General features: G+C 46.5%; 1 protein-coding gene across 10 annotated transcripts in view; it reads left to right on the forward strand.

Annotated features, from left to right (window-relative positions):
* The window catches only part of spega (striated muscle enriched protein kinase a), a 705,926-nt gene that overhangs the window by 93,245 nt on the left and 587,106 nt on the right, over positions 1-25,575 (forward strand). Inside the window, exon 1 of one of the 10 annotated variants that reach the window (XM_073046258.1) lies at positions 18,507-19,092. The exons of 8 other annotated variants lie outside the window; for them this stretch is intronic. In XM_073046258.1, the coding sequence (XP_072902359.1) occupies positions 19,060-19,092 (33 nt within the window). In that variant the 5' untranslated portion in view covers positions 18,507-19,059. Of the gene's footprint in view, positions 1-18,506; positions 19,093-25,575 lie in introns of those variants that run through there. One more of the 10 variants, XM_073046264.1, reaches the window with a different exon arrangement.

Raw genomic sequence — 25,575 nt, forward strand, 5'->3', positions numbered from 1 at the left:
GAGTGTGTAGTCTGTCCACATGGAGAGAGTGTAGTCAGTCCACACAGAGAGTGTAGTCAGTCCACACAGAGAGTGTGTAGTCAGTCCACACGGAGAGTGTAATCAGTCCACACAGAGAGTGTAGTCAGTCCACACAGAGAGTGTAGTCAGTCCACACAGAGAGTGTGTAGTCAGTCCACACAGAGAGTGTGTAGTCAGTCCACACGGAGAGTGTAATCAGTCCACACAGAGAGTGTAGTCAGTCCACACAGAGAGTGTGTAGTCAGTCCACACAGAGAGTGTGTAGTCAGTCCACACAGAGAGTGTGCAGTCAGTCCACACAGAGAGTGTAGCCAGTCCACACAGAGAGTGTGTAGTCAGTCCACACACAGAGAGTGTGTAGTCAGTCCACACAGAGAGTGTGTAGTCAGTCCACACAGAGAGTGTGCAGTCAGTCCACACAGAGAGTGTAGCCAGTCCACACAGAGAGTGTGTAGTCCGTCCATACAGAGTGTGTAGTCAGTCCACACAGAGAGTGTGTAGTCACACCACACAGAGAGTGTGTAGTCAGTCCACACAGAGAGTGTAATCAGTCCACACAGAGAGTGTGTAGTCACACCACATAGAGAGTGTGTAGTCAATCCACGCAGAGAGTGTAGTCAGTCCACACAGAGAGTGTAATCAGTCCACACAGAGAGTGTAGTCAGTCCACACAGAGAGTGTGTAGTCAGTCCACACGGAGAGTGTAGTCAGTCCACACAGAGAGTGTGTAGTCAGTCCACACAGAGAGTGTAGTCAGTCCACACAGAGAGTGTGTAGTCTGTCCACACAGAGAGTGTGTAGTCTGTCCACATGGAGAGAGTGTAGTCAGTCCACACAGAGAGTGTAGTCAGTCCACACAGAGAGTGTGTAGTCAGTCCACACGGAGAGTGTAATCAGTCCACACAGAGAGTGTAGTCAGTCCACACAGAGAGTGTGTAGTCACACCACATAGAGAGTGTGTAGTCAGTCCACACAGAGAGTGTGTAGTCAGTCCACACAGAGAGTGTAGTCAGTCCACACAGAGAGTGTGTAGTCAGTCCACACAGAGAGTGTAGTCAGTCCACACAGAGAGTGTGTAGTCAGTCCACACAGAGAGTGTAGTCAGTCCACACAGAGAGTGTGTAGTAACACCACACAGAGAGTGTGTAGTCAGTCCACACGGAGAGTGTAGTCAGTCCACACAGAGAGTGTGTAGTCAGTCCACACAGTGTAATCAGTCCACACAGAGAGTGTGCAGTCAGTCCACACGGAGAGTGTAGTCAGTCCACACAGAGAGTGTGTAGTCAGTCCACACAGAGAGTGTAGTCAGTCCACACAGAGAGTGTGTAGTCAGTCCACACGGAGAGTGTAGTCAGTCCACACAGAGAGTGTAGTCAGTCCACACGGAGAGTGTGTAGTCAGTCCACACAGAGAGTGTAATCAGTCCACACAGAGAGTGTAGTCAGTCCACACAGAGAGTGTGTAGTCAGTCCACACAGAGAGTGTAGTCAGTCCACACGGAGAGTGTGTAGTCAGTCCACACGGAGAGTGTGTAGTCAGTCCACACGGAGAGTGTAGTCAGTCCACACAGAGAGTGTGTAGTCAGTCCACACACAGATAGTGTAATCAGTCCACACAGAGAGTGTGTAGTCCGTCCATACAGAGAGTGTAGTCAGTCCACACACAGACAGTGTGTAATCTGTCCACACAGAGAGTGTAGTCTGTACACACAGTGTGTATTCAGTCCACACAGAGAGTGTGTAGTCAGTCTACACAGAGAGTGTGTAAACTGTCCACACAGAGAGTGTGTAGTCAGTCCACACAGAGAGTGTGTAGCCAGTCCACACAGAGAGTGTAATCAGTCCACACAGAGAGTGTAGTCAGTCCACACAGAGAGTGTAGTCAGTCCACACAGAGAGTGTGTAGCCAGTCCACACAGAGAGTGTAATCAGTCCACACAGAGAGTGTAGTCAGTCCACACAGAGTGTGTAGTCAGTCCACACAGAGAGTGTAGTCAGTCCACACAGAGAGTGTAGTCAGTCCACACAGAGAGTGTGTAATCAGTCCACACAGAGAGTGTAGTCAGTCCACACAGAGAGTGTGTAGTCTGTCCACACAGAGAGTGTGTAATCAGTCCACACAGAGAGTGTAATCAGTCCACACAGAGAGTGTAATCAGTCCACACAGAGAGTGTGTAATCAGTCCACACAGAGAGTGTGTAGTCAGTCCACACGGAGAGTGTAGTCAGTCCACACAGAGAGTGTGTAGTCAGTCCACACAGAGAGTGTAGTCAGTCCACACAGAGAGTGTGTAGTCTGTCCACACAGAGAGTGTGTAGTCTGTCCACATGGAGAGAGTGTAGTCAGTCCACACAGAGAGTGTAGTCAGTCCACACAGAGAGTGTGTAGTCAGTCCACACGGAGAGTGTAATCAGTCCACACAGAGAGTGTAGTCAGTCCACACAGAGAGTGTAGTCAGTCCACACAGAGAGTGTGTAGTCAGTCCACACAGAGAGTGTGTAGTCAGTCCACACGGAGAGTGTAATCAGTCCACACAGAGAGTGTAGTCAGTCCACACAGAGAGTGTGTAGTCAGTCCACACAGAGAGTGTGTAGTCAGTCCACACACAGAGTGTGCAGTCAGTCCACACAGAGAGTGTAGCCAGTCCACACAGAGAGTGTGTAGTCAGTCCACACACAGAGAGTGTGTAGTCAGTCCACACAGAGAGTGTGTAGTCAGTCCACACAGAGAGTGTGCAGTCAGTCCACACAGAGAGTGTAGCCAGTCCACACAGAGAGTGTGTAGTCCGTCCATACAGAGTGTGTAGTCAGTCCACACAGAGAGTGTGTAGTCACACCACACAGAGAGTGTGTAGTCAGTCCACACAGAGAGTGTAATCAGTCCACACAGAGAGTGTGTAGTCACACCACATAGAGAGTGTGTAGTCAATCCACGCAGAGAGTGTAGTCAGTCCACACAGAGAGTGTAATCAGTCCACACAGAGAGTGTAGTCAGTCCACACAGAGAGTGTGTAGTCAGTCCACACGGAGAGTGTAGTCAGTCCACACAGAGAGTGTGTAGTCAGTCCACACAGAGAGTGTAGTCAGTCCACACAGAGAGTGTGTAGTCTGTCCACACAGAGAGTGTGTAGTCTGTCCACATGGAGAGAGTGTAGTCAGTCCACACAGAGAGTGTAGTCAGTCCACACAGAGAGTGTGTAGTCAGTCCACACGGAGAGTGTAATCAGTCCACACAGAGAGTGTAGTCAGTCCACACAGAGAGTGTGTAGTCACACCACATAGAGAGTGTGTAGTCAGTCCACACAGAGAGTGTGTAGTCAGTCCACACAGAGAGTGTAGTCAGTCCACACAGAGAGTGTGTAGTCAGTCCACACAGAGAGTGTAGTCAGTCCACACAGAGAGTGTGTAGTCAGTCCACACAGAGAGTGTAGTCAGTCCACACAGAGAGTGTGTAGTAACACCACACAGAGAGTGTGTAGTCAGTCCACACGGAGAGTGTAGTCAGTCCACACAGAGAGTGTGTAGTCAGTCCACACAGTGTAATCAGTCCACACAGAGAGTGTGCAGTCAGTCCACACGGAGAGTGTAGTCAGTCCACACAGAGAGTGTGTAGTCAGTCCACACAGAGAGTGTAGTCAGTCCACACAGAGAGTGTGTAGTCAGTCCACACGGAGAGTGTAGTCAGTCCACACAGAGAGTGTAGTCAGTCCACACGGAGAGTGTGTAGTCAGTCCACACAGAGAGTGTAATCAGTCCACACAGAGAGTGTAGTCAGTCCACACAGAGAGTGTGTAGTCAGTCCACACAGAGAGTGTAGTCAGTCCACACGGAGAGTGTGTAGTCAGTCCACACGGAGAGTGTGTAGTCAGTCCACACGGAGAGTGTAGTCAGTCCACACAGAGAGTGTGTAGTCAGTCCACACACAGATAGTGTAATCAGTCCACACAGAGAGTGTGTAGTCCGTCCATACAGAGAGTGTAGTCAGTCCACACACAGACAGTGTGTAATCTGTCCACACAGAGAGTGTAGTCTGTACACACAGTGTGTATTCAGTCCACACAGAGAGTGTGTAGTCAGTCTACACAGAGAGTGTGTAAACTGTCCACACAGAGAGTGTGTAGTCAGTCCACACAGAGAGTGTGTAGCCAGTCCACACAGAGAGTGTAATCAGTCCACACAGAGAGTGTAGTCAGTCCACACAGAGAGTGTAGTCAGTCCACACAGAGAGTGTGTAGTCAGTCCACACAGAGAGTGTGTAGTCAGTCCACACGGAGAGTGTAATCAGTCCACACAGAGAGTGTAGTCAGTCCACACAGAGAGTGTAATCAGTCCACACAGAGAGTGTAGCCAGTCCACACAGAGAGTGTAGTCAGTCCACACAGAGAGTGTAGCCAGTCCACACAGAGAGTGTGTAGTCAGTCCACACACAGAGAGTGTGTAGTCAGTCCACACAGAGAGTGTGTAGTCAGTCCACACAGAGAGTGTGCAGTCAGTCCACACAGAGAGTGTAGCCAGTCCACACAGAGAGTGTGTAGTCCGTCCATACAGAGTGTGTAGTCAGTCCACACAGAGAGTGTGTAGTCACACCACACAGAGAGTGTGTAGTCAGTCCACACAGAGAGTGTAATCAGTCCACACAGAGAGTGTGTAGTCACACCACATAGAGAGTGTGTAGTCAATCCACACAGAGAGTGTAGTCAGTCCACACAGAGAGTGTAATCAGTCCACACAGAGAGTGTAGTCAGTCCACACAGAGAGTGTGTAGTCAGTCCACACGGAGAGTGTAGTCAGTCCACACAGAGAGTGTGTAGTCAGTCCACACAGAGAGTGTAGTCAGTCCACACAGAGAGTGTGTAGTCTGTCCACACAGAGAGTGTGTAGTCTGTCCACATGGAGAGAGTGTAGTCAGTCCACACAGAGAGTGTAGTCAGTCCACACAGAGAGTGTGTAGTCAGTCCACACGGAGAGTGTAATCAGTCCACACAGAGAGTGTAGTCAGTCCACACAGAGAGTGTAGTCAGTCCACACAGAGAGTGTGTAGTCAGTCCACACAGAGAGTGTAGTCAGTCCACACAGAGAGTGTGTAGTCAGTCCACACAGAGAGTGTAGTCAGTCCACACAGAGAGTGTGTAGTCAGTCCACACGGAGAGTGTAATCAGTCCACACAGAGAGTGTAGTCAGTCCACACAGAGAGTGTAGTCAGTCCACACAGAGAGTGTGTAGTCAGTCCACACAGAGAGTGTGCAGTCAGTCCACACAGAGAGTGTAGCCAGTCCACACAGAGAGTGTGTAGTCAGTCCACACACAGAGAGTGTGTAGTCCGTCCATACAGAGTGTGTAGTCAGTCCACACAGAGAGTGTGTAGTCACACCACACAGAGAGTGTGTAGTCAGTCCACACAGAGAGTGTAATCAGTCCACACAGAGAGTGTGTAGTCACACCACATAGAGAGTGTGTAGTCAATCCACACAGAGAGTGTAGTCAGTCCACACAGAGAGTGTAATCAGTCCACACAGAGAGTGTAGTCAGTCCACACAGAGAGTGTGTAGTCACACCTCATAGAGAGTGTGTAGTCAGTCCACACAGAGAGTGTGTAGTCAGTCCACACAGAGAGTGTAGTCAGTCCACACAGAGAGTGTGTAGTCAGTCCACACAGAGAGTGTAGTCAGTCCACACAGAGAGTGTGTAGTCAGTCCACACAGAGAGTGTAGTCAGTCCACACAGAGAGTGTAGTCAGTCCACACAGAGAGTGTGTAGTCAGTCCACACAGAGAGTGTAGTCAGTCCACACAGAGAGTGTGTAGTCAGTCCACACAGAGAGTGTAGTCAGTCCACACAGAGAGTGTAGTCAGTCCACACAGAGAGTGTGTAGTCAGTCCACACAGAGAGTGTAGTCAGTCCACACAGAGAGTGTAGTCAGTCCACACAGAGAGTGTGTAGTCAGTCCACACAGAGAGTGTAGTCAGTCCACACAGAGAGTGTGTAGTCAGTCCACACAGAGAGTGTGTAGTCAGTCCACACAGAGAGTGTAGTCAGTCCACACAGAGAGTGTAGTCAGTCCACACAGAGAGTGTGCAGTCAGTCCACACAGAGAGTGTAGCCAGTCCACACAGAGAGTGTGTAAACTGTCCACACAGAGAGTGTGTAGTCAGTCCACACACAGATAGTGTAATCAGTCCACACAGAGAGTGTGTAGTCCGTCCATACAGAGAGTGTAGTCAGTCCACACACAGACAGTGTGTAATCTGTCCACACAGAGAGTGCAGTCTGTACACACAGTGTGTATTCAGTCCACACAGAGAGTGTGTAGTCAGTCTACACAGAGAGTGTGTAGTCAGTCCACACAGAGAGTGTGTAGTCAGTCCACACAGAGAGTGTAATCAGTCCACACAGAGAGTGTAGTCAGTCCACACAGAGAGTGTGTAGTCTGTCCACACAGAGAGTGTGTAGTCAGTCCACACAGAGTGTGTGCAGTCAAACTACGCGATAATAATTTAGAGTGTGTGTAGTCAGTCTACACAATAATAATTTACAGAGAGTGTGCTGTCAAACTACACGATAATAATTTACAGAGAGTGTGCAGTCAGACTACACAATAATAATTTACAGAGAGTGTGCAGTCAAACTACACGATAATAATTTACAGAGTGTGTGCAGTCAGTCTACACGATAATAATTTACAGAGAGTGTGCAGTCAGTCTACACGATAATAACTTACAGAGAGTGTGCAGTCAAACTACACGATAATAATTTACAGAGAGTGTGCAGTCAAACTACACGATAATAATTTACAGAGAGTGTGCAGTCAGTCTACACGATAATAATTTACAGAGTGTGCAGTCAAACTACACGATAATAATTTACAGAGCGTGTGCAGTCAGTCTACACGATAATAATTTATAGAGAGTGTGCAGTCAGACTACATGATAATAATTTACAGTGTGTGGAGTCAGTCTACACGATAATAATTTATAGAGAGTGTGCAGTCAGACTACATGATAATAATTTACAGTGTGTGCAGTCAGTCTACACGATAATAATTTACAGAGTGTGCAGTCAAACTACACGATAATAATTTACAGAGCGTGTGCAGTCAGTCTACACGATAATAATTTATAGAGAGTGTGCAGTCAGACTACATGATAATAATTTACAGTGTGTGGAGTCAGTCTACACGATAATAATTTACAGAGAGTGTGCAGTCTACATGATAATAACTTACAGAGTGTGTGCAGTCAGACTACATGATAATAATTTACAGTGTGTGCAGTCAAACTACACGATAATAACTTACAGAGAGTGTGCAGTCAGTCTACACGATAATAATTTACAGAGCGTGCAGTCAAACTACACGATAATAATTTACAGAGAGTGTGCAGTCTACACGATAATAATTTACAGAGAGTGTGCAGTCAAACTACACGATAATAATTTACAGAGAGTGTGCAGTCAGTCTACATGATAATTATTTACAGAGAGTGTGCAGTCAGTCTACACGATAATAATTTACAGAGAGTGTGCAGTCAAACTACACGATAATAATTTACAGAGAGTGTGCAGTCAGTCTACATGATAATTATTTACAGAGAGTGTGCAGTCAGACTACATGATAATTATTTACAGAGAGTGTGCAGTCAGTCTACACGATAATAATTTACAGAGAGTGTGCAGTCAGACTACACGATAATAATTTACAGAGAGTGTGCACTCAGACTACACGATAATAATTTACAGTGTGTGCAGTCAAACTACACGATAATAATTTACAGAGAGTGTGCAGTCAGACTACATGATAATAATTTACAGAGAGTGTGCAGTCTACACGATAATAATTTACAGAGAGTGTGCAGTCAAACTACACGATAATAATTTACAGAGAGTGTGCAGTCAGTCTACATGATAATTATTTACAGAGAGTGTGCAGTCAGACTACATGATAATAATTTACAGAGAGTGTGCAGTCTACACGATAATAATTTACAGAGAGTGTGCAGTCAAACTACACGATAATAATTTACAGAGAGTGTGCAGTCAGTCTACATGATAATTATTTACAGAGAGTGTGCAGTCAGACTACATGATAATTATTTACAGAGAGTGTGCAGTCTACACGATAATAATTTACAGAGAGTGTGCAGTCAGTCTACATGATAATTATTTACAGAGAGTGTGCAGTCAGACTACATGATAATTATTTACAGAGAGTGTGCAGTCTACACGATAATAATTTACAGAGAGTGTGCAGTCAGTCTACATGATAATTATTTACAGAGAGTGTGCAGTCAGACTACATGATAATTATTTACAGAGAGTGTGCAGTCTACACGATAATAATTTACAGAGAGTGTGCAGTCAGTCTACATGATAATTATTTACAGAGAGTGTGCAGTCAGACTACATGATAATTATTTACAGAGAGTGTGCAGTCTACACGATAATAATTTACAGAGAGTGTACAGTCAGACTACACGATAATAATTTACAGAGAGTGTGCAGTCAAACTACACGATAATAATTTACAGAGTGTGCAGTCTACACGATAATTATTTACAGAGAGTGTGCAGTCTACACGATAATAATTTACAGAGCGTGTGCAGTCAGTCTACACGATAATAATTTACAGAGAGTGTGCAGTCAAACTACACGATAATAATTTACAGAGTGTGTGCAGTCAAACTACACGATAATAACTTACAGAGAGTGCAGTCAGTCTACACGATAATAATTTACAGAGCGTGTGCAGTCAGTCTACACGATAATAATTTACAGAGAGTGTGCAGTCAAACTACACGATAATAATTTACAGAGAGTGTGCAGTCAAACTACACGATAATAACTTACAGAGAGTGTGCAGTCAGTCTACACGATAATAATTTACAGAGTGTGTGCAGTCAGTCTACACGATAATAACTTACAGAGAGTGCAGTCAGTCTACACGATAATAATTTACAGAGCGTGTGCAGTCAGTCTACACGAAAATAATTTACAGAGAGTGTGCAGTCATACTACACGATAATAATTTACAGAGCGTGTGCAGTCAGTCTACACGAAAATAATTTACAGAGAGTGTGCAGTCAAACTACACGATAATAATTTACAGAGAGTGTGCAGTCAAACTACACGATAATAATTTACAGAGAGTGTGCAGTCAAACTACACGATAATAACTTACAGAGAGTGCAGTCAGTCTACACGATAATAATTTACAGAGAGTGTACAGTCAGACTACACGATAATAATTTACAGGGAGTGTGCACTCAGACTACACGATAATAATTTACAGAGAGTGTGCAGTCAGACTACACGATAATAATTTACAGAGCGTGTGCAGTCAGTCTACACGAAAATAATTTACAGAGAGTGTGCAGTCAAACTACACGATAATAATTTACAGAGAGTGTGCAGTCAAACTACACGATAATAATTTACAGAGAGTGTGCAGTCAGACTACACGATAATAATTTACAGAGAGTGTGCAGTCAGACTACACGATAATAATTTACAGAGCGTGTGCAGTCAGTCTACACGAAAATAATTTACAGAGAGTGTGCAGTCAAACTACACGATAATAATTTACAGAGAGTGTGCAGTCAAACTACACGATAATAATTTACAGAGAGTGTGCAGTCAAACTACACGATAATAACTTACAGAGAGTGCAGTCAGTCTACACGATAATAATTTACAGAGAGTGTACAGTCAGACTACACGATAATAATTTACAGGGAGTGTGCACTCAGACTACACGATAATAATTTACAGAGAGTGTGCAGTCAGACTACATGATAATAATTTACAGAGAGTGTGCAGTCTACACGATAATAATTTACAGAGAGTGTGCAGTCAGTCTACACGATAATAATTTACAGAGAGTGTGCAGTCAGTCTACACGATAATAATTTACAGAGAGTGTGCAGTCAGACTACATGATAATAATTTACAGAGAGTGTGCAGTCTACACGATAATTATTTACAGAGAGTGTGCAGTCAGACTACATGATAATAATTTACAGAGAGTGTGCAGTCAGACTACACGATAATAATTTACAGAGAGTGTGCAGTCAGACTACACGATAATAATTTACAGAGCGTGTGCAGTCAGTCTACACGAAAATAATTTACAGAGAGTGTGCAGTCAAACTACACGATAATAATTTACAGAGAGTGTGCAGTCAAACTACACGATAATAATTTACAGAGAGTGTGCAGTCAAACTACACGATAATAACTTACAGAGAGTGCAGTCAGTCTACACGATAATAATTTACAGAGAGTGTACAGTCAGACTACACGATAATAATTTACAGGGAGTGTGCACTCAGACTACACGATAATAATTTACAGAGAGTGTGCAGTCAGACTACATGATAATAATTTACAGAGAGTGTGCAGTCTACACGATAATAATTTACAGAGAGTGTGCAGTCAGTCTACACGATAATAATTTACAGAGAGTGTGCAGTCAGTCTACACGATAATAATTTACAGAGAGTGTGCAGTCAGACTACATGATAATAATTTACAGAGAGTGTGCAGTCTACACGATAATTATTTACAGAGAGTGTGCAGTCTACACGATAATAATTTACAGAGTGTGTGCAGTCAGTCTACACGATAATAACTTACAGAGAGTGCAGTCAGTCTACACGATAATAATTTACAGAGCGTGTGCAGTCAGTCTACACGATAATAATTTACAGAGAGTGTGCAGTCAAACTACACGATAATAACTTACAGAGAGTGTGCAGTCAGTCTACACGATAATAATTTACAGAGAGTGTACAGTCAGACTACACGATAATAATTTACAGAGAGTGTGCAGTCAAACTACACGATAATAATTTACAGAGCGTGTGCAGTCAGTCTACACGATTATAATTTACAGAGAGTGTGCAGTCAAACTACACGATAATAACTTACAGAGAGTGTGCAGTCAGTCTACACGATAATAATTTACAGAGAGTGTACAGTCAGACTACACGATAATAATTTACAGAGAGTGTGCAGTCAAACTACACGATAATAATTTACAGAGAGTGTGCAGTCAAACTACACGATAATAACTTACAGAGAGTGTGCAGTCAGTCTACACGATAATAATTTACAGAGAGTGTACAGTCAGACTACACGATAATAATTTACAGAGAGTGTGCAGTCAGACTACACAATAATTATTTACAGAGAGTGTGCAGTCTACACGATAATAATTTACAGAGTGTGTGCAGTCAGTCTACACGATAATAATTTACAGAGAGTGTGCAGTCTACACGATAATAATTTACAGAGAGTGTACAGTCAGACTACACGATAATAATTTACAGAGAGTGTGCAGTCAGACTACACGATAATTATTCACAGAGAGTGTGCAGTCAGACTACACGATAATAATTTACAGAGAGTGTACAGTCATACTACATGATAATAATTTACAGAGAGTGTGCAGTCAAACTACACGATAATAATTTACAGAGAGTGTGCAGTCAAACTACACGATAATTATTTACAGAGAGTGTGCAGTCAGACTACACGATAATAATTTACAGAGAGTGTGCAGTCAAACTACACGATAATAATTTACAGAGTGTGCAGTCAAACTACATGATAATAACTTACAGAGAGTGTGCAGTCAAACTACACGATAAAAATTTACAGCGAGTGTGCAGTCAGACTACACGATAATAATTTAGAGAGAGTGTGCAGTCAAACTACACGATAATAATTTACAGAGAGTGTGCAGTCAAACTACATGATAATAACTTACAGAGAGTGTGCAGTCAAACTACACGATAAAAATTTACAGCGAGTGTGCAGTCAGACTACACAATTGCAACGAGACCTGGGTGTCACTGTACAGCATTCATTGAAGGTGGGCATGCAGGTACAGCAGGCAGTGAAAAAGGCAAATGGTATGTTGGCATTCATAGCAAAAGGATTTGAGTACAGGAGCAGGGAGGTTCTACTGCAGTTGTGCAAGGCCTTGGTGAGACCGCACCTAGAATATTGTGTGCAGTTTTGGTCCCCTAATCTGAGGAAAGACATTCTTGCCATAGAGGGAGTACAGGGAAGGTTCACCAGATTGATTCCTGGGATGGCAGGACTTTCATATGAAGAAAGACTGGATCGACTGGGCTTATACTCACTGGAATTTAGAAGATTTAGAGGGGATCTTATTGAAACGTATAAGATTCTAAAGGGATTAGACAGGCTAGATGCAGGAAGATTGTTCCCGATATTGGGGAAGTCCAGAACGAGGGGTCACAGTTTAAGGATAATGGGGAAGCCTTTTGGGACCGAGATAAGGAGAAACTTCTTCACACAGAGAGTGGTGAATCTGTGGAATTCTCTGCCACAGGAAACAGTTGAGGCCTGTTCATTGGCTATATTTAAGAGGAAGTTAGATATGGCCCTTGTGGCTAAAGGAATCAGGGGGTATGGAGAGAAAGCAGGTACAGGGTTCTGAGTTAGATGATCAGCCATGATCTTACTGAATGGCAGTGCAGGCTCGAAGGGCCGAATGTCCTACTCCTGCACCTATTTTTCTATGTTTCTACGATAATAACTTACAGAGAGTGTGCACTCAGACTACATGATAATAATTTACAGAGAGTGTGCAGTCAAACTACATGATAATAACTTACAGAGAGTGTGCAGTCAGTCTACACGATAATAATTTACAGAGAGTGTGCAGTCAGACTACACGATAATAATTTACAGAGAGTGTGCAGTCAAACTACATGATAATAACTTACAGAGAGTGTGCAGTCAGTCTACACGATAATAATTTACAGAGAGTGTGCAGTCAGTCTACACGATAATAATTTACAGAGAGTGTGCAGTCAGACTACACGATAATAATTTACAGAGAGTGTGCAGTCAGACTACACGATAATAATTTACAGAGAGTGTGCAGTCAGACTACACGATAATAATTTACAGAGAGTGTGCAGTCTACACGATAATAATTTACAGAGAGTGTGCAGTCAGTCTACACGATAATAATTTACAGAGAGTGTGCAGTCAGTCTACACGATAATAATTTACAGAGAGTGTGCAGTCAGACTACATGATAATAATTTACAGAGAGTGTGCAGTCTACACGATAATTATTTACAGAGAGTGTGCAGTCTACACGATAATAATTTACAGAGTGTGTGCAGTCAGTCTACACGATAATAACTTACAGAGAGTGCAGTCAGTCTACACGATAATAATTTACAGAGCGTGTGCAGTCAGTCTACACGATAATAATTTACAGAGAGTGTGCAGTCAAACTACACGATAATAACTTACAGAGAGTGTGCAGTCAGTCTACACGATAATAATTTACAGAGAGTGTACAGTCAGACTACACGATAATAATTTACAGAGAGTGTGCAGTCAAACTACACGATAATAATTTACAGAGCGTGTGCAGTCAGTCTACACGATTATAATTTACAGAGAGTGTGCAGTCAAACTACACGATAATAACTTACAGAGAGTGTGCAGTCAGTCTACACGATAATAATTTACAGAGAGTGTACAGTCAGACTACACGATAATAATTTACAGAGAGTGTGCAGTCAAACTACACGATAATAATTTACAGAGAGTGTGCAGTCAAACTACACGATAATAACTTACAGAGAGTGTGCAGTCAGTCTACACGATAATAATTTACAGAGAGTGTACAGTCAGACTACACGATAATAATTTACAGAGAGTGTGCAGTCAGACTACACAATAATTATTTACAGAGAGTGTGCAGTCTACACGATAATAATTTACAGAGTGTGTGCAGTCAGTCTACACGATAATAATTTACAGAGAGTGTGCAGTCTACACGATAATAATTTACAGAGAGTGTACAGTCAGACTACACGATAATAATTTACAGAGAGTGTGCAGTCAGACTACACGATAATTATTCACAGAGAGTGTGCAGTCAGACTACACGATAATAATTTACAGAGAGTGTACAGTCATACTACATGATAATAATTTACAGAGAGTGTGCAGTCAAACTACACGATAATAATTTACAGAGAGTGTGCAGTCAAACTACACGATAATTATTTACAGAGAGTGTGCAGTCAGACTACACGATAATAATTTACAGAGAGTGTGCAGTCAAACTACACGATAATAATTTACAGAGTGTGCAGTCAAACTACATGATAATAACTTACAGAGAGTGTGCAGTCAAACTACACGATAAAAATTTACAGCGAGTGTGCAGTCAGACTACACGATAATAATTTAGAGAGAGTGTGCAGTCAAACTACACGATAATAATTTACAGAGAGTGTGCAGTCAAACTACATGATAATAACTTACAGAGAGTGTGCAGTCAAACTACACGATAAAAATTTACAGCGAGTGTGCAGTCAGACTACACAATTGCAACGAGACCTGGGTGTCACTGTACAGCATTCATTGAAGGTGGGCATGCAGGTACAGCAGGCAGTGAAAAAGGCAAATGGTATGTTGGCATTCATAGCAAAAGGATTTGAGTACAGGAGCAGGGAGGTTCTACTGCAGTTGTGCAAGGCCTTGGTGAGACCGCACCTAGAATATTGTGTGCAGTTTTGGTCCCCTAATCTGAGGAAAGACATTCTTGCCATAGAGGGAGTACAGGGAAGGTTCACCAGATTGATTCCTGGGATGGCAGGACTTTCATATGAAGAAAGACTGGATCGACTGGGCTTATACTCACTGGAATTTAGAAGATTTAGAGGGGATCTTATTGAAACGTATAAGATTCTAAAGGGATTAGACAGGCTAGATGCAGGAAGATTGTTCCCGATATTGGGGAAGTCCAGAACGAGGGGTCACAGTTTAAGGATAATGGGGAAGCCTTTTGGGACCGAGATAAGGAGAAACTTCTTCACACAGAGAGTGGTGAATCTGTGGAATTCTCTGCCACAGGAAACAGTTGAGGCCTGTTCATTGGCTATATTTAAGAGGAAGTTAGATATGGCCCTTGTGGCTAAAGGAATCAGGGGGTATGGAGAGAAAGCAGGTACAGGGTTCTGAGTTAGATGATCAGCCATGATCTTACTGAATGGCAGTGCAGGCTCGAAGGGCCGAATGTCCTACTCCTGCACCTATTTTTCTATGTTTCTACGATAATAACTTACAGAGAGTGTGCACTCAGACTACATGATAATAATTTACAGAGAGTGTGCAGTCAAACTACATGATAATAACTTACAGAGAGTGTGCAGTCAGTCTACACGATAATAATTTACAGAGAGTGTGCAGTCAGACTACACGATAATAATTTACAGAGAGTGTGCAGTCAAACTACATGATAATAACTTACAGAGAGTGTGCAGTCAGTCTACACGATAATAATTTACAGAGAGTGTGCAGTCAGTCTACACGATAATAATTTACAGAGAGTGTGCAGTCAGACTACACGATAATAATTTACAGAGAGTGTGCAGTCAGACTACACGATAATAATTTACAGAGAGTGTGCAGTCAGACTACACGATAATAATTTACAGAGAGTGTGCAGTCAAACTACATGATAATAATTTACAGAGCGTGTGCAGTCAGTCTACACGATAATAATTTACAGAGAGTGTGCAGTCAGACTACACGATAATAATTTACAGAGAGTGTGCAGTCAGTCGACACGACGATGGTTGACATATAGTGTTCAGTTAATCAGGCCAAGAAAGGACTAAGAAATGTTTTTGAAGAGCATAGCTCCTCTTTACCAGCAAGGGGACCACAGCCATTTGGCACATTAACAAGAGATATGAATGCAAATGAAGGATTCTACAGTGACATTTACTATTGGTCAGGTACTTTACTAATTCTGAAATATTATTGGCCTTGCACATGGAGATACTATTGGTTATTAATACCTATATTACTGCATTGTGATTGGTGTTTGATTATGCAAATCAATAATTTGAACATGTAGAGGGTAACCTATTGGACCATACCTGTATCCCAGTAGTCAATTCTGTAAAAAAATGACATTTCTCTGTTCAGGCTTCAGAACAGTGTGGAATTTTCAGAATCCATCTAATTGACAATGGTAGTGAGTCCCTTTCAGTGGGCAGTGAAACGAGAGGTCCTCACTATAATCTCACTCTGACAGGAACTCAGAGGGAACTTCTTCGTCCTGAGAGTGGGGAGAATGTAGGGTTCATCACGACAGGAAGTGGTGAAGGTGACGGGTATTGATTCGGTAGATGGGAGGCTGTACACGAGAAAGGAAAAGAACAGAGGATTATGGTGACACTTGGACGTGGGAACATTGCAGGAGCGTAAATGCAGGCTCAATTTGGGTTGGCTGAGAGGCCTACATCTGTGCGATATCCATGCAACCACAAGATATTGTGGTGATCTTTTAACCTATGCCAAGATCAACCTAATCCTTCCCTCCCAAATAGCCCTCTATTTTTCTGTCATCCATGTGCCTATCTAAGACTCTTTAAGAATCCCTACAGTATCTCCTCTACTGCCACCCCTGGCCTTGCATGGAATAGCAGCCTTCCTCCTCTTAAGAAAGAGCAGCCTCTGACCTTCCATATAAGACCATCGAGCATAAGACACAGGAGCTGTATTAGGCCATTCAGTTCATCGAGTCTACTCTGCCATTCCATCATGGCTGATTTATTATCCCTCTCAAACCCATTCTCCTGCCTTCTTCCCATAACCTTTGACACTGATTAATCAAGAACCGATCAATCTCTGCTTTAAACATACGCAATGACTTGTCCCCTACAGCTGCCTGTGGCAATGAATTTCACAGATTCGCCGCCCACTGGCTAAAGAAATCCCATCTCATCTCGGTTCTAAATGGATGTCCCTCTTAACTGATACTGTGCCTGATGCTTCTAGACTCACTCACATTAGGAAACATCCTCTCCACATCCACTCTCTAGACATTTTAGAAGTTGATAGGTTTCAAAAAGATCCCTCTCGTTATTTGAAACTCCAGCGAGCAGAGGCCAGAGCCACCGGATGCTCCTCATACATTAACCCTTTCATTCCTGGAATCATTCTTGTGAACCTCCTCTGGACCCTCTCCAATGTCTGTACATCTTTTCTAAGATAAGGGGTCTAACCTGCTCATAATACTCTAAGAGTGGTCTGACCAACGCCTTATAAAGCCTCAAAATTACGTCCTTGCTCTTATGTTCGAGTGCTCTTTACTTTCTTCCAATCACCTTAAAAGTTATGCTCTCCCACGTTAGTTATTCCCACCCTGGGGAAAAGTCTCTGGCTGACCGCTCGTTCTGTGCCTCTTAACATCTGAGTTCTAGGGGGATGCTGGTTACACTGGATCCTTGTTCCCTGCAGCGTAGGAGAATGAGGGTGTCTATAATAACATCTGGTGTAATGAAAATGTGGCTGATCGTAGTCTTTATCCCAGGGTTGGAAAGCCCAACACTAAAGGCACAGCTATAAGGTAAAAGGAGAGAGGTTTGATAGGGACCTGTGAGGGAGTTCTTCACACAGAGGATAGCGAGTACCTGGACTGAGGAAGTGGTCAAGGCAGGTACAATTGCAACATTTGAGAGGCATTTGATGGAGGGGAAGGGCTTGGAGGGGTACAGGGCAAACATGGGCAGCTGGGGCTAGCAGGGAGGAAGCCGGAGTGACCAGCTGGGCTGACCAGCCTGTTTCTGTGCTGTCTTACAAGAGGGTTCTCTGACATTGGTCTACCAGGATATAGCTCAGAAAGAGGAGTGGAATGATTTTTGGTTGTACGCTCTAAATTCTCTGGAGGTTTTGCTGTGATTATGGGCAAAAATTGGTGTGTGTGTGTTTAGGAGAGAGAGAGAGAGGTGGGAGGAAGGAGAGAAGAGGATGAGGGGAGAGAGGGAGGGAGGGGAAAGCAGAAAAAAGGAGAGAGAGCGAAGGGAGGGAAGGGAAGGGTGCGGGAGGAAGGCGAAAGCAGAGAGACGGAGAAAGACGAGAGAGAGTTGCTTTAAGGAGGCAGTGTTTAGCTGTGTAATGGCTAGTCACTGGTTATTTCAACTGGAAAATTGATTCGGGACTGCTTGACGTCATCAGCATTGATCTCTCTGTATAATTTATTGCCTCGCAGAGGGTCAGCAGTGAAGGGGAATCTGGTAGAGTGGGCGGCCGTGACGGGACGGGCTGCCCTTGGCGGCGGTGTGAGGGGGTCCTGTGTGTCTGCATCGTCCATACCGGACTGAGCGAAAGGTGGGGGGTGGGTTCGCACGGAACGGATTCACCTTGTTGATTCCGAGCCGAGAACCTCCGGCCTCCGAGCCGGAGACAGAGCCGAGCCGAACCGCACGGAGGCTGCAAACCAGGACAAGCGGCACAGGCACACACACAGAGGCAGAGAGAGAGAGAGAGACACACACAGAGGCAGAGAGAGAGAGAGAGAGAGAGACATATAGGGACAGACACACAGAGAAAAGGACACATAGGCAGACACACAGAGAAAAGGACACATAGGCAGACACACACATATAGAGTTAGACAGGCAGACACACAGAGGCAGGGACAGACAGACGCTCACTCACACGAGGGACAAGCGCACAGACACACACACAGGCAGTTACAAACACACAGGAAGGGTCACACACACACACACACGGGGGTGGGATAGACGCGCACGCTCACACACGAGCAGGGGCAGACGCACACACACACTGACGTACACACTAACACCCACCCACACACACAGTAACACCCACACAAACACATATACAAGTCCACACGCAGTCTCTCTCTCTCTCTCTCTCTCTCACATACACACACGCCAAGCGAGATGGACAGGCAATCAGACAGATGAAGCTCCCTCCGGAGATTCACAGTAACGCAAACACGGAGAGCAGGGAAGTGCATCGATAGGGGGATCACACAGACACGGTGAAGCACGTAGAGACGGGCGCATACTGAGTCACACTCAAAATGGACTGAAGGAGCAAATTAGAAAGGAGTTTTTTTTTAAACTCCGTCGAGTCACTGCCAGTCAGGAGGCAGAGCGGACTACCACCAGGCTGATGCGTAATTATTAGGTAGTAGAATCGACACCGGCGGCCCTTCAGTTCTGACAACATGAAAAAAATCTGGGCGAAGAAACGACTCCAGGTAAGAGACGGGAAAATGGTGCGCGGTAGAAATGGGGGTTCTCCCGGCGAGAGAGAACTCTATAACTGTGTGTGTGTGTGTCTGCAGTTAGAGGAAGATCACAACATCGTGGACATCAGGACTACGTTATTAACTTAGAATTCAGAATCATTACACCGATCATTTTGCTGATTCCGTTGATATTTTCACCGCGGAGACGGACCCGGCAGAGGGGTTTCAGACGGAACCGAGTGTTTATAATGGACACTCGGATGTTTCAGACCGAAAGGTGAAGGTTACAGGAAGGAATCCAGAAGCCTAACAGAAAGTGCTGGAAACAAGACGGGAGCATCTGGGCCGAGGGAGAACATCTGGACTGAGAGCCCAGAGATCCGCCCAGGAAACGAGATGGTCTGGATCACCAAGCAATGTCACAGTTGTAGAGTACTGTTCATTCCCAAGGGGAGAGAGTTAGTGCAGGTGACAGGCTCACCCTTCCCTCTCCTCCCTCCCTCCCACCACATCCCCCGTCCTTCCCCTCTTCATCTGCCCTCCCACTCTCCTTCCCATCCCTCCTTCCACACCCGTCATTCCCCTCTCCTCACTCCCCACCCTTCCTCGTCCTTCACTCCCCTCCCTCCTTCCTCACTTCCTGTCCTTCCCTCTCCTCACTCCCATCCCTCTCTCCTCGCCCCTCCCTTCCTCCCCCTCTGCCACCCCTATCCCCCCTCCCCCTCTGCCACCCCCTATCCCCTCCCCCTCTGCCACCTCTATCCCCCTCCCCTCTGCCACCCCTATCCCCTCCCCTCTGCCACCCCTATCCCCCTCCCCTCTGCCACCCCTATACCCCCTCTGCCACCCCTATCCCCCCTCTGCCACCCCCTATCCCCCCTCCTCCTCTGCCACCCCCTATCCCCCCTCCTCCTCTGCCACCCCTATCCCCCCTCCCTCTGCCACCCCTATCCCCCTCCCCCTCTGCCACCCCTATCCCCCCTGCCACCCCCTATCCCCCTCCCCTCTGCCACCCCTATCCCCCCCTGCCACCCCCTATCCCCCTCCCCTCTGCCACCCCTATCCCCCCTCCCCTCTGCCACCCCTATCCCTCCTCCCCTCTGCCACCCCTATCCCCCCTGCCACCCCCTATCCCCCTCCCCTCTGCCACCCCTATCCCCCCCTGCCACCCCCTATCCCCCTCCCCTCTGCCACCCCTATCCCCCCTCCCCTCTGCCACCCCTATCCCCCTCCCCCTCTGCCACCCCTATCCCCCTCCCCCTCTGCCACCCCTATCCCCCTCCCCCTCTGCCACCCCTATCCCCCTCCCCCTCTGCCACCCCCTATCCCCCCTCCCCTCCTGCCACCCCTAACCCTCCTCCCCCTCTGCCACCCCTTATCCCCTCTCCCCTCTGCCACCACCCATCCCCCCTCCCCTGTGCCACCCCTCACCTCCCTCCTCTTTCAGGACATGAAGTCGGTCACTAGGTGGTGGGCCGATGAGCCACGTGCTGTTCCGGAGCTGCTTATCTCCGAGCAGCTAGGGAGAGCTGTGGAGTCCTGCTCCTCCCCACAGTCAACTAACCCCAGGCTCCCAATGAAAAATGACTCCGTTGTTATCAATTATCCAGTCAGTGTTTTTTCAGATATGGGACAGTACCACACTGGCCCTTCAGCCAAACATGTCTGTGCTGAACACGATGCCATACTAAACTCCAGCCTGCACGTAATCCAATTCCCCCATTCTCTGCACGTTCACGATTCTGTCTAAAAGCTTCCGCAAGGCCACGCATCAACACACGGCAATCCTGTAGCTTCACCCTTTCTACCTATCATCTCCCAGCTTCTCACTTCATTCCCCCTCCCCACCCACCCACCTTCTCCCTCACCTAGCATCTGCCCACTTGTCCTTCCCCACCCCTTCCACCACCCCCACACCTTCCTATTCCAACTTCTGCCCAATTCCTGTCAGTGCTGATTACGGGTCTCGGCCCAAAATGTCAACTCTTTATTCCCCTCCTTAGGTCCTACCTGTCTTGCAGTTCCTCCAGCACTTTGTGTGTGTTATTCTGCATTTCCACCATCTGCAGATAATCGTTTTATTACATATAGTAGCCCAGGGGTTCCCAGCTTTTTTATGCCATTGACCCCTTTCATTAACCGAGGGGTTAGTGAACCCCTGACATAACCATTCCTATGTTTTTGCTGTATACAAAGGGACATAATTTTAAGATGATTAGATGAACGTCAGTTGAAGCTTTATTTTTTACACAGAGTGATGGGTGCTTGGAAAACACTGCCAGGGGTGGTGTCAGAGGCAGATACATTAGGGACATTTAAGAGGCTCTTAGGTAGGCAAATGGTGATAGAAGAATGTAGGGCTAGGTGGGAGGGAAGGATTTTGAAGCAGGTAAAACAGCAGAACTTCATAAACCAAAAGGCCTGCACTGTGCTGCAATGGTCTTTGCTCGATGTTCTGTAGGCCAGATAGTGGACGATGTGGGAGGTGATGGGTCGGCTGTGGTAGAGGTGGGATGGGTGAGGAAGGTGGGGATTGATGAGTAGAAATCTGGATCACGTGGGCTGTGGCTTGGGTGTGCTGGGTACGGGAGAGGCTTGCATTTTGGCCCCAACCTCTGGCTCGCTTCATGTGGAGCATGCACGTTCAACCTGTGAAGACTAACTCCACGTACTTTGGTTTCCTCCTACTTCTCAAAGACGTTGGCAATTTAATTGGCCACTGTGAATTGTTCCATGGCGTGTGGGCAAGTGGTCAGATCTTGGAGAAGTTGGTTATAGGGAGTTGCACTACAAGCTAGCTCAGACTGGATGGGCCTCTTATGCCATGACAGAATGTGATGGGGGATGTGGGCTCTGAGCTCTGTTAGGTATGGTGTGCAAAGTGGAATCAATTTTGGCTTTGGGTCTGGGTTTGTGTTGGTACCTATTGGTGTGTACCTGGCGGAGTGTGTTGGGCTGGTACTGGATTGGGAAGGTGTGGGGATGGGATTCGTGTGTACAAACGTGTCCTTAGTATGATGCATTAGCTATTGGATTGGGGATGGATTTGGGTTTGGGCTGGGATTCGTATGTGCAGGTGTCTGCCTGATATGCTGTATTGGGTTGGAGTTGGTGTGCAGAGGTGTATACCTGGTAGACTGTGCTGGGTTAGGTTGGGATTGGTGTGTGTCGCTGTGTACTCTGACTGTGCTGGGTATCAGACGGGTTAGATTGGGATTGGTGTGTGTCGCTGTGTACTCTGACTGTGCTGGGTATCAGACGGGTTAGATTGGGATTGGTGTGAGTCGCTGTGTACTCTGACTGTGCTGGGTATCAGACGGGTTAGATTGGGATTGGTGTGTGTCGCTGTGTACTCTGACTGTGCTGGGTATCAGACGGGTTAGATTGGGATTGGTGTGTGTCGCTGTGTACTCTGACTGTGCTGGGTATCAGACGGGTTAGATTGGGATTGGTGTGTGTCGCTGTGTACTCTGACTGTGCTGGGTATCAGACGGGTTAGATTGGGATTGGTGTGTGTCGCTGTGTACTCTGACTGTGCTGGATATCAGACGGGTTAGATTGGGATTGGTGTGTGTCGCCGTGTACTCTGACTGTGCTGGATATCAGACGGGTTAGGTTGGGATTGGTGTGTGTCGCCGTGTACTCTGACTGTGCTGGGTATCAGACGGGTTAGATTGGGATTGGTGTGTGTCGCCGTGTACTCTGACTGTGCTGGGTATCAGACGGGTTAGGTTGGGATTGGTGTGTGTCGCCGTGTACTCTGACTGTGCTGGGTATCAGACGGGTTAGATTGGGATTGGTGTGTGTCGCCGTGTACCCTGACTGTGCTGGGTATCAGACGGGTTAGATTGGGATTGGTGTGTGTCGCCGTGTACTCTGACTGTGCTGGATATCAGACGGGTTAGATTGGGATTGGTGTGTGTCGCCGTGTACTCTGACTGTGCTGGATATCAGACGGGTTAGATTGGGATTGGTGTGTGTCGCTGTGTACTCTGACTGTGCTGGGTATCAGACGGGTTAGATTGGGATTGGTGTGAGTCCCCGTGTACTCTGACTGTGCTGGGTATCAGACCGGTTAGGTTGGGATTGGTGTGAGTCGCCGTGTACTCTGACTGTGCTGGGTATCAGACGGGTTACATTGGGTTTGGTGTGTGTCGCCGTGTACTCTGACTGTGCTGGATATCAGACGGGTTAGATTGGGATTGGTGTGTGTCGCCGCGTACTCTGACTGTGCCTGGTATCAGACGGGTTACATTGGGATTGGTGTGAGTCGCTGTGTACTCTGACTGTGCTGGGTATCAGACGGGTTAGGTTGGGATTGGTGTGTGTCACCGTGTACTCTGACTGTGCTGGGTATCAGACGGGTTAGATTGGGATTGGTGTGAGTCTCCGTGTACTCTGACTGTGCTGGGTATCAGACGGGTTACATTGGGATTGGTGTGTGTCGCCGCGTACTCTGACTGTGCTGGATATCAGACGGGTTAGATTGGGATTGGTGTGTGTCGCCGTGTACTCTGACTGTGCTGGATATCAGACGGGTTAGGTTGGGATTGGTGTGTGTCACCGTGTACTCTGACTGTGCTGGATATCAGACGGGTTAGATTGGGATTGGTGTGTGTCACCGTGTACTCTGACTGTGCTGGGTATCAGACGGGTTAGGTTGGGATTGGTGTGAGTCACCGTGTACTCTGACTGTGCTGGGTATCAGACGGGTTAGGTTGGGATTGGTGTGTGTCACCGTGTACTCTGACTGTGCTGGGTATCAGACGGGTTAGGTTGGGATTGGTGTGAGTCACCGTGTACTCTGACTGTGCTGGGTAGCAGACGGGTTAGATTGGGATTGGTGTGTGTCTCCGTGTACTCTGACTGTGCTGGGTAGCAGACGGGTTAGATTGGGATTGGTGTGTGTCGTCGTGTACTCTGACTGTGCTGGGTATCAGACGGGTTACATTGGGATTGGTGTGAGTCGCTGTGTACTCTGACTGTGCTGGGTATCAGACGGGTTAGATTGGGATTGGTGTGTGTCGCCGTGTACTCTGACTGTGCTGGGTATCAGACGGGTTAGATTGGGATTGGTGTGTGTCGCCGTGTACTCTGACTGTGCTGGGTATCAGACGGGTTAGATTGGGATTGGTGTGAGTCGCCGTGTACTCTGACTGTGCTGGGTATCAGACGTGTTAGTTTGGGATTGGTGTGAGTCGCCGTGTACTCTGACTGTGCTGGGTATCAGACGGGTTAGATTGGGATTGGTGTGAGTCGCCGTGTACTCTGACTGTGCTGGGTATCAGACGGGTTAGATTGGGATTGGTGTGAGTCGCCGTGTACTCTGACTGTGCTGGGTATCAGACGGGTTAGATTGGGATTGGTGTGTGTCGCCGTGTACTCTGACTGTGCTGGATATCAGACGGGTTAGATTGGGATTGGTGTGTGTCGCCGTGTACCCTGACTGTGCTGGGTATCAGACGGGTTAGATTGGGATTGGTGTGTGTCGCCGTGTACCCTGACTGTGCTGGGTATCAGACGGGTTAGATTGGGATTGGTGTGTGTCGCCGTGTACTCTGACTGTGCTGGGTATCAGACGGGTTAGATTGGGATTGGTGTGAGTCACCGTGTACTCTGACTGTGCTGGGTATCAGACGGGTTAGATTGGGATTGGTGTGTGTCGCCGTGTACCCTGACTGTGCTGGGTATCAGACGGGTTAGATTGGGATTGGTGTGTGTCGCCGTGTACTCTGACTGTGCTGGATATCAGACGGGTTAGATTGGGATTGGTGTGTGTCGCCGTGTACTCTGACTGTGCTGGGTATCAGACGGGTTAGGTTGGGTTTGGTGTGTGTCACCGTGCACTCTGACTGTGCTGGGTATCAGACGGGTTAGATTGTGATTTGTGTGTGTCGCCGTGTGCTCTGGATGGATGGGGTTTGGTGTGTTTTGGCTGTGTTGACTGTTGGATTGAGGATATGCTGTGGTTGATGATTGTAATGTGCCCGCTGGCAGTGTTGCTATGGGATTGGGGATAGATTGTGGTTGGTGTGTGATAAAGTGTTGCTATGGGATTGTGGATGAGTTGGGTTTGGGTATGAGCTGTGGTTGTGGATAGTTGATATTGCTATGGGATTGGGCTTGGTGTGTACCCCGGCTGTGTTGGGGATGGAATTGATGTGTAGAGGTGTGCTGTATTGGGGTTGTTGTATACCCGCTCTGTGTTCTGTTGGGTAGATGCAGTAATGTGAGGGGGTGGCTGTGCTCAGATCGGCTTTCTGCTGACACGTTATTTTTTTATGTTAACAATTGCCGCCTCCTCTCCTGCCCCAGAGCTGGATGTGGCTCTGATTTTAGACGGAAGTCAGCTTCTCAGTTCCTCATTTGCATTTGTATAATGTTCCAAAAAGTCAGCTTTGCCTAGTGAGGGCTGTGAGAATCGGGGCTGGCTGGCTCGCCAGTGTGAATAACCTCTGTGCCTGGGGAGCAGGGCGTCCGGCAGCTCAGCCA

This window comes from Hemitrygon akajei, chromosome 5 (assembly GCF_048418815.1).
Source record: "Hemitrygon akajei chromosome 5, sHemAka1.3, whole genome shotgun sequence".
NCBI lineage: Eukaryota > Metazoa > Chordata > Chondrichthyes > Myliobatiformes > Dasyatidae > Hemitrygon > Hemitrygon akajei.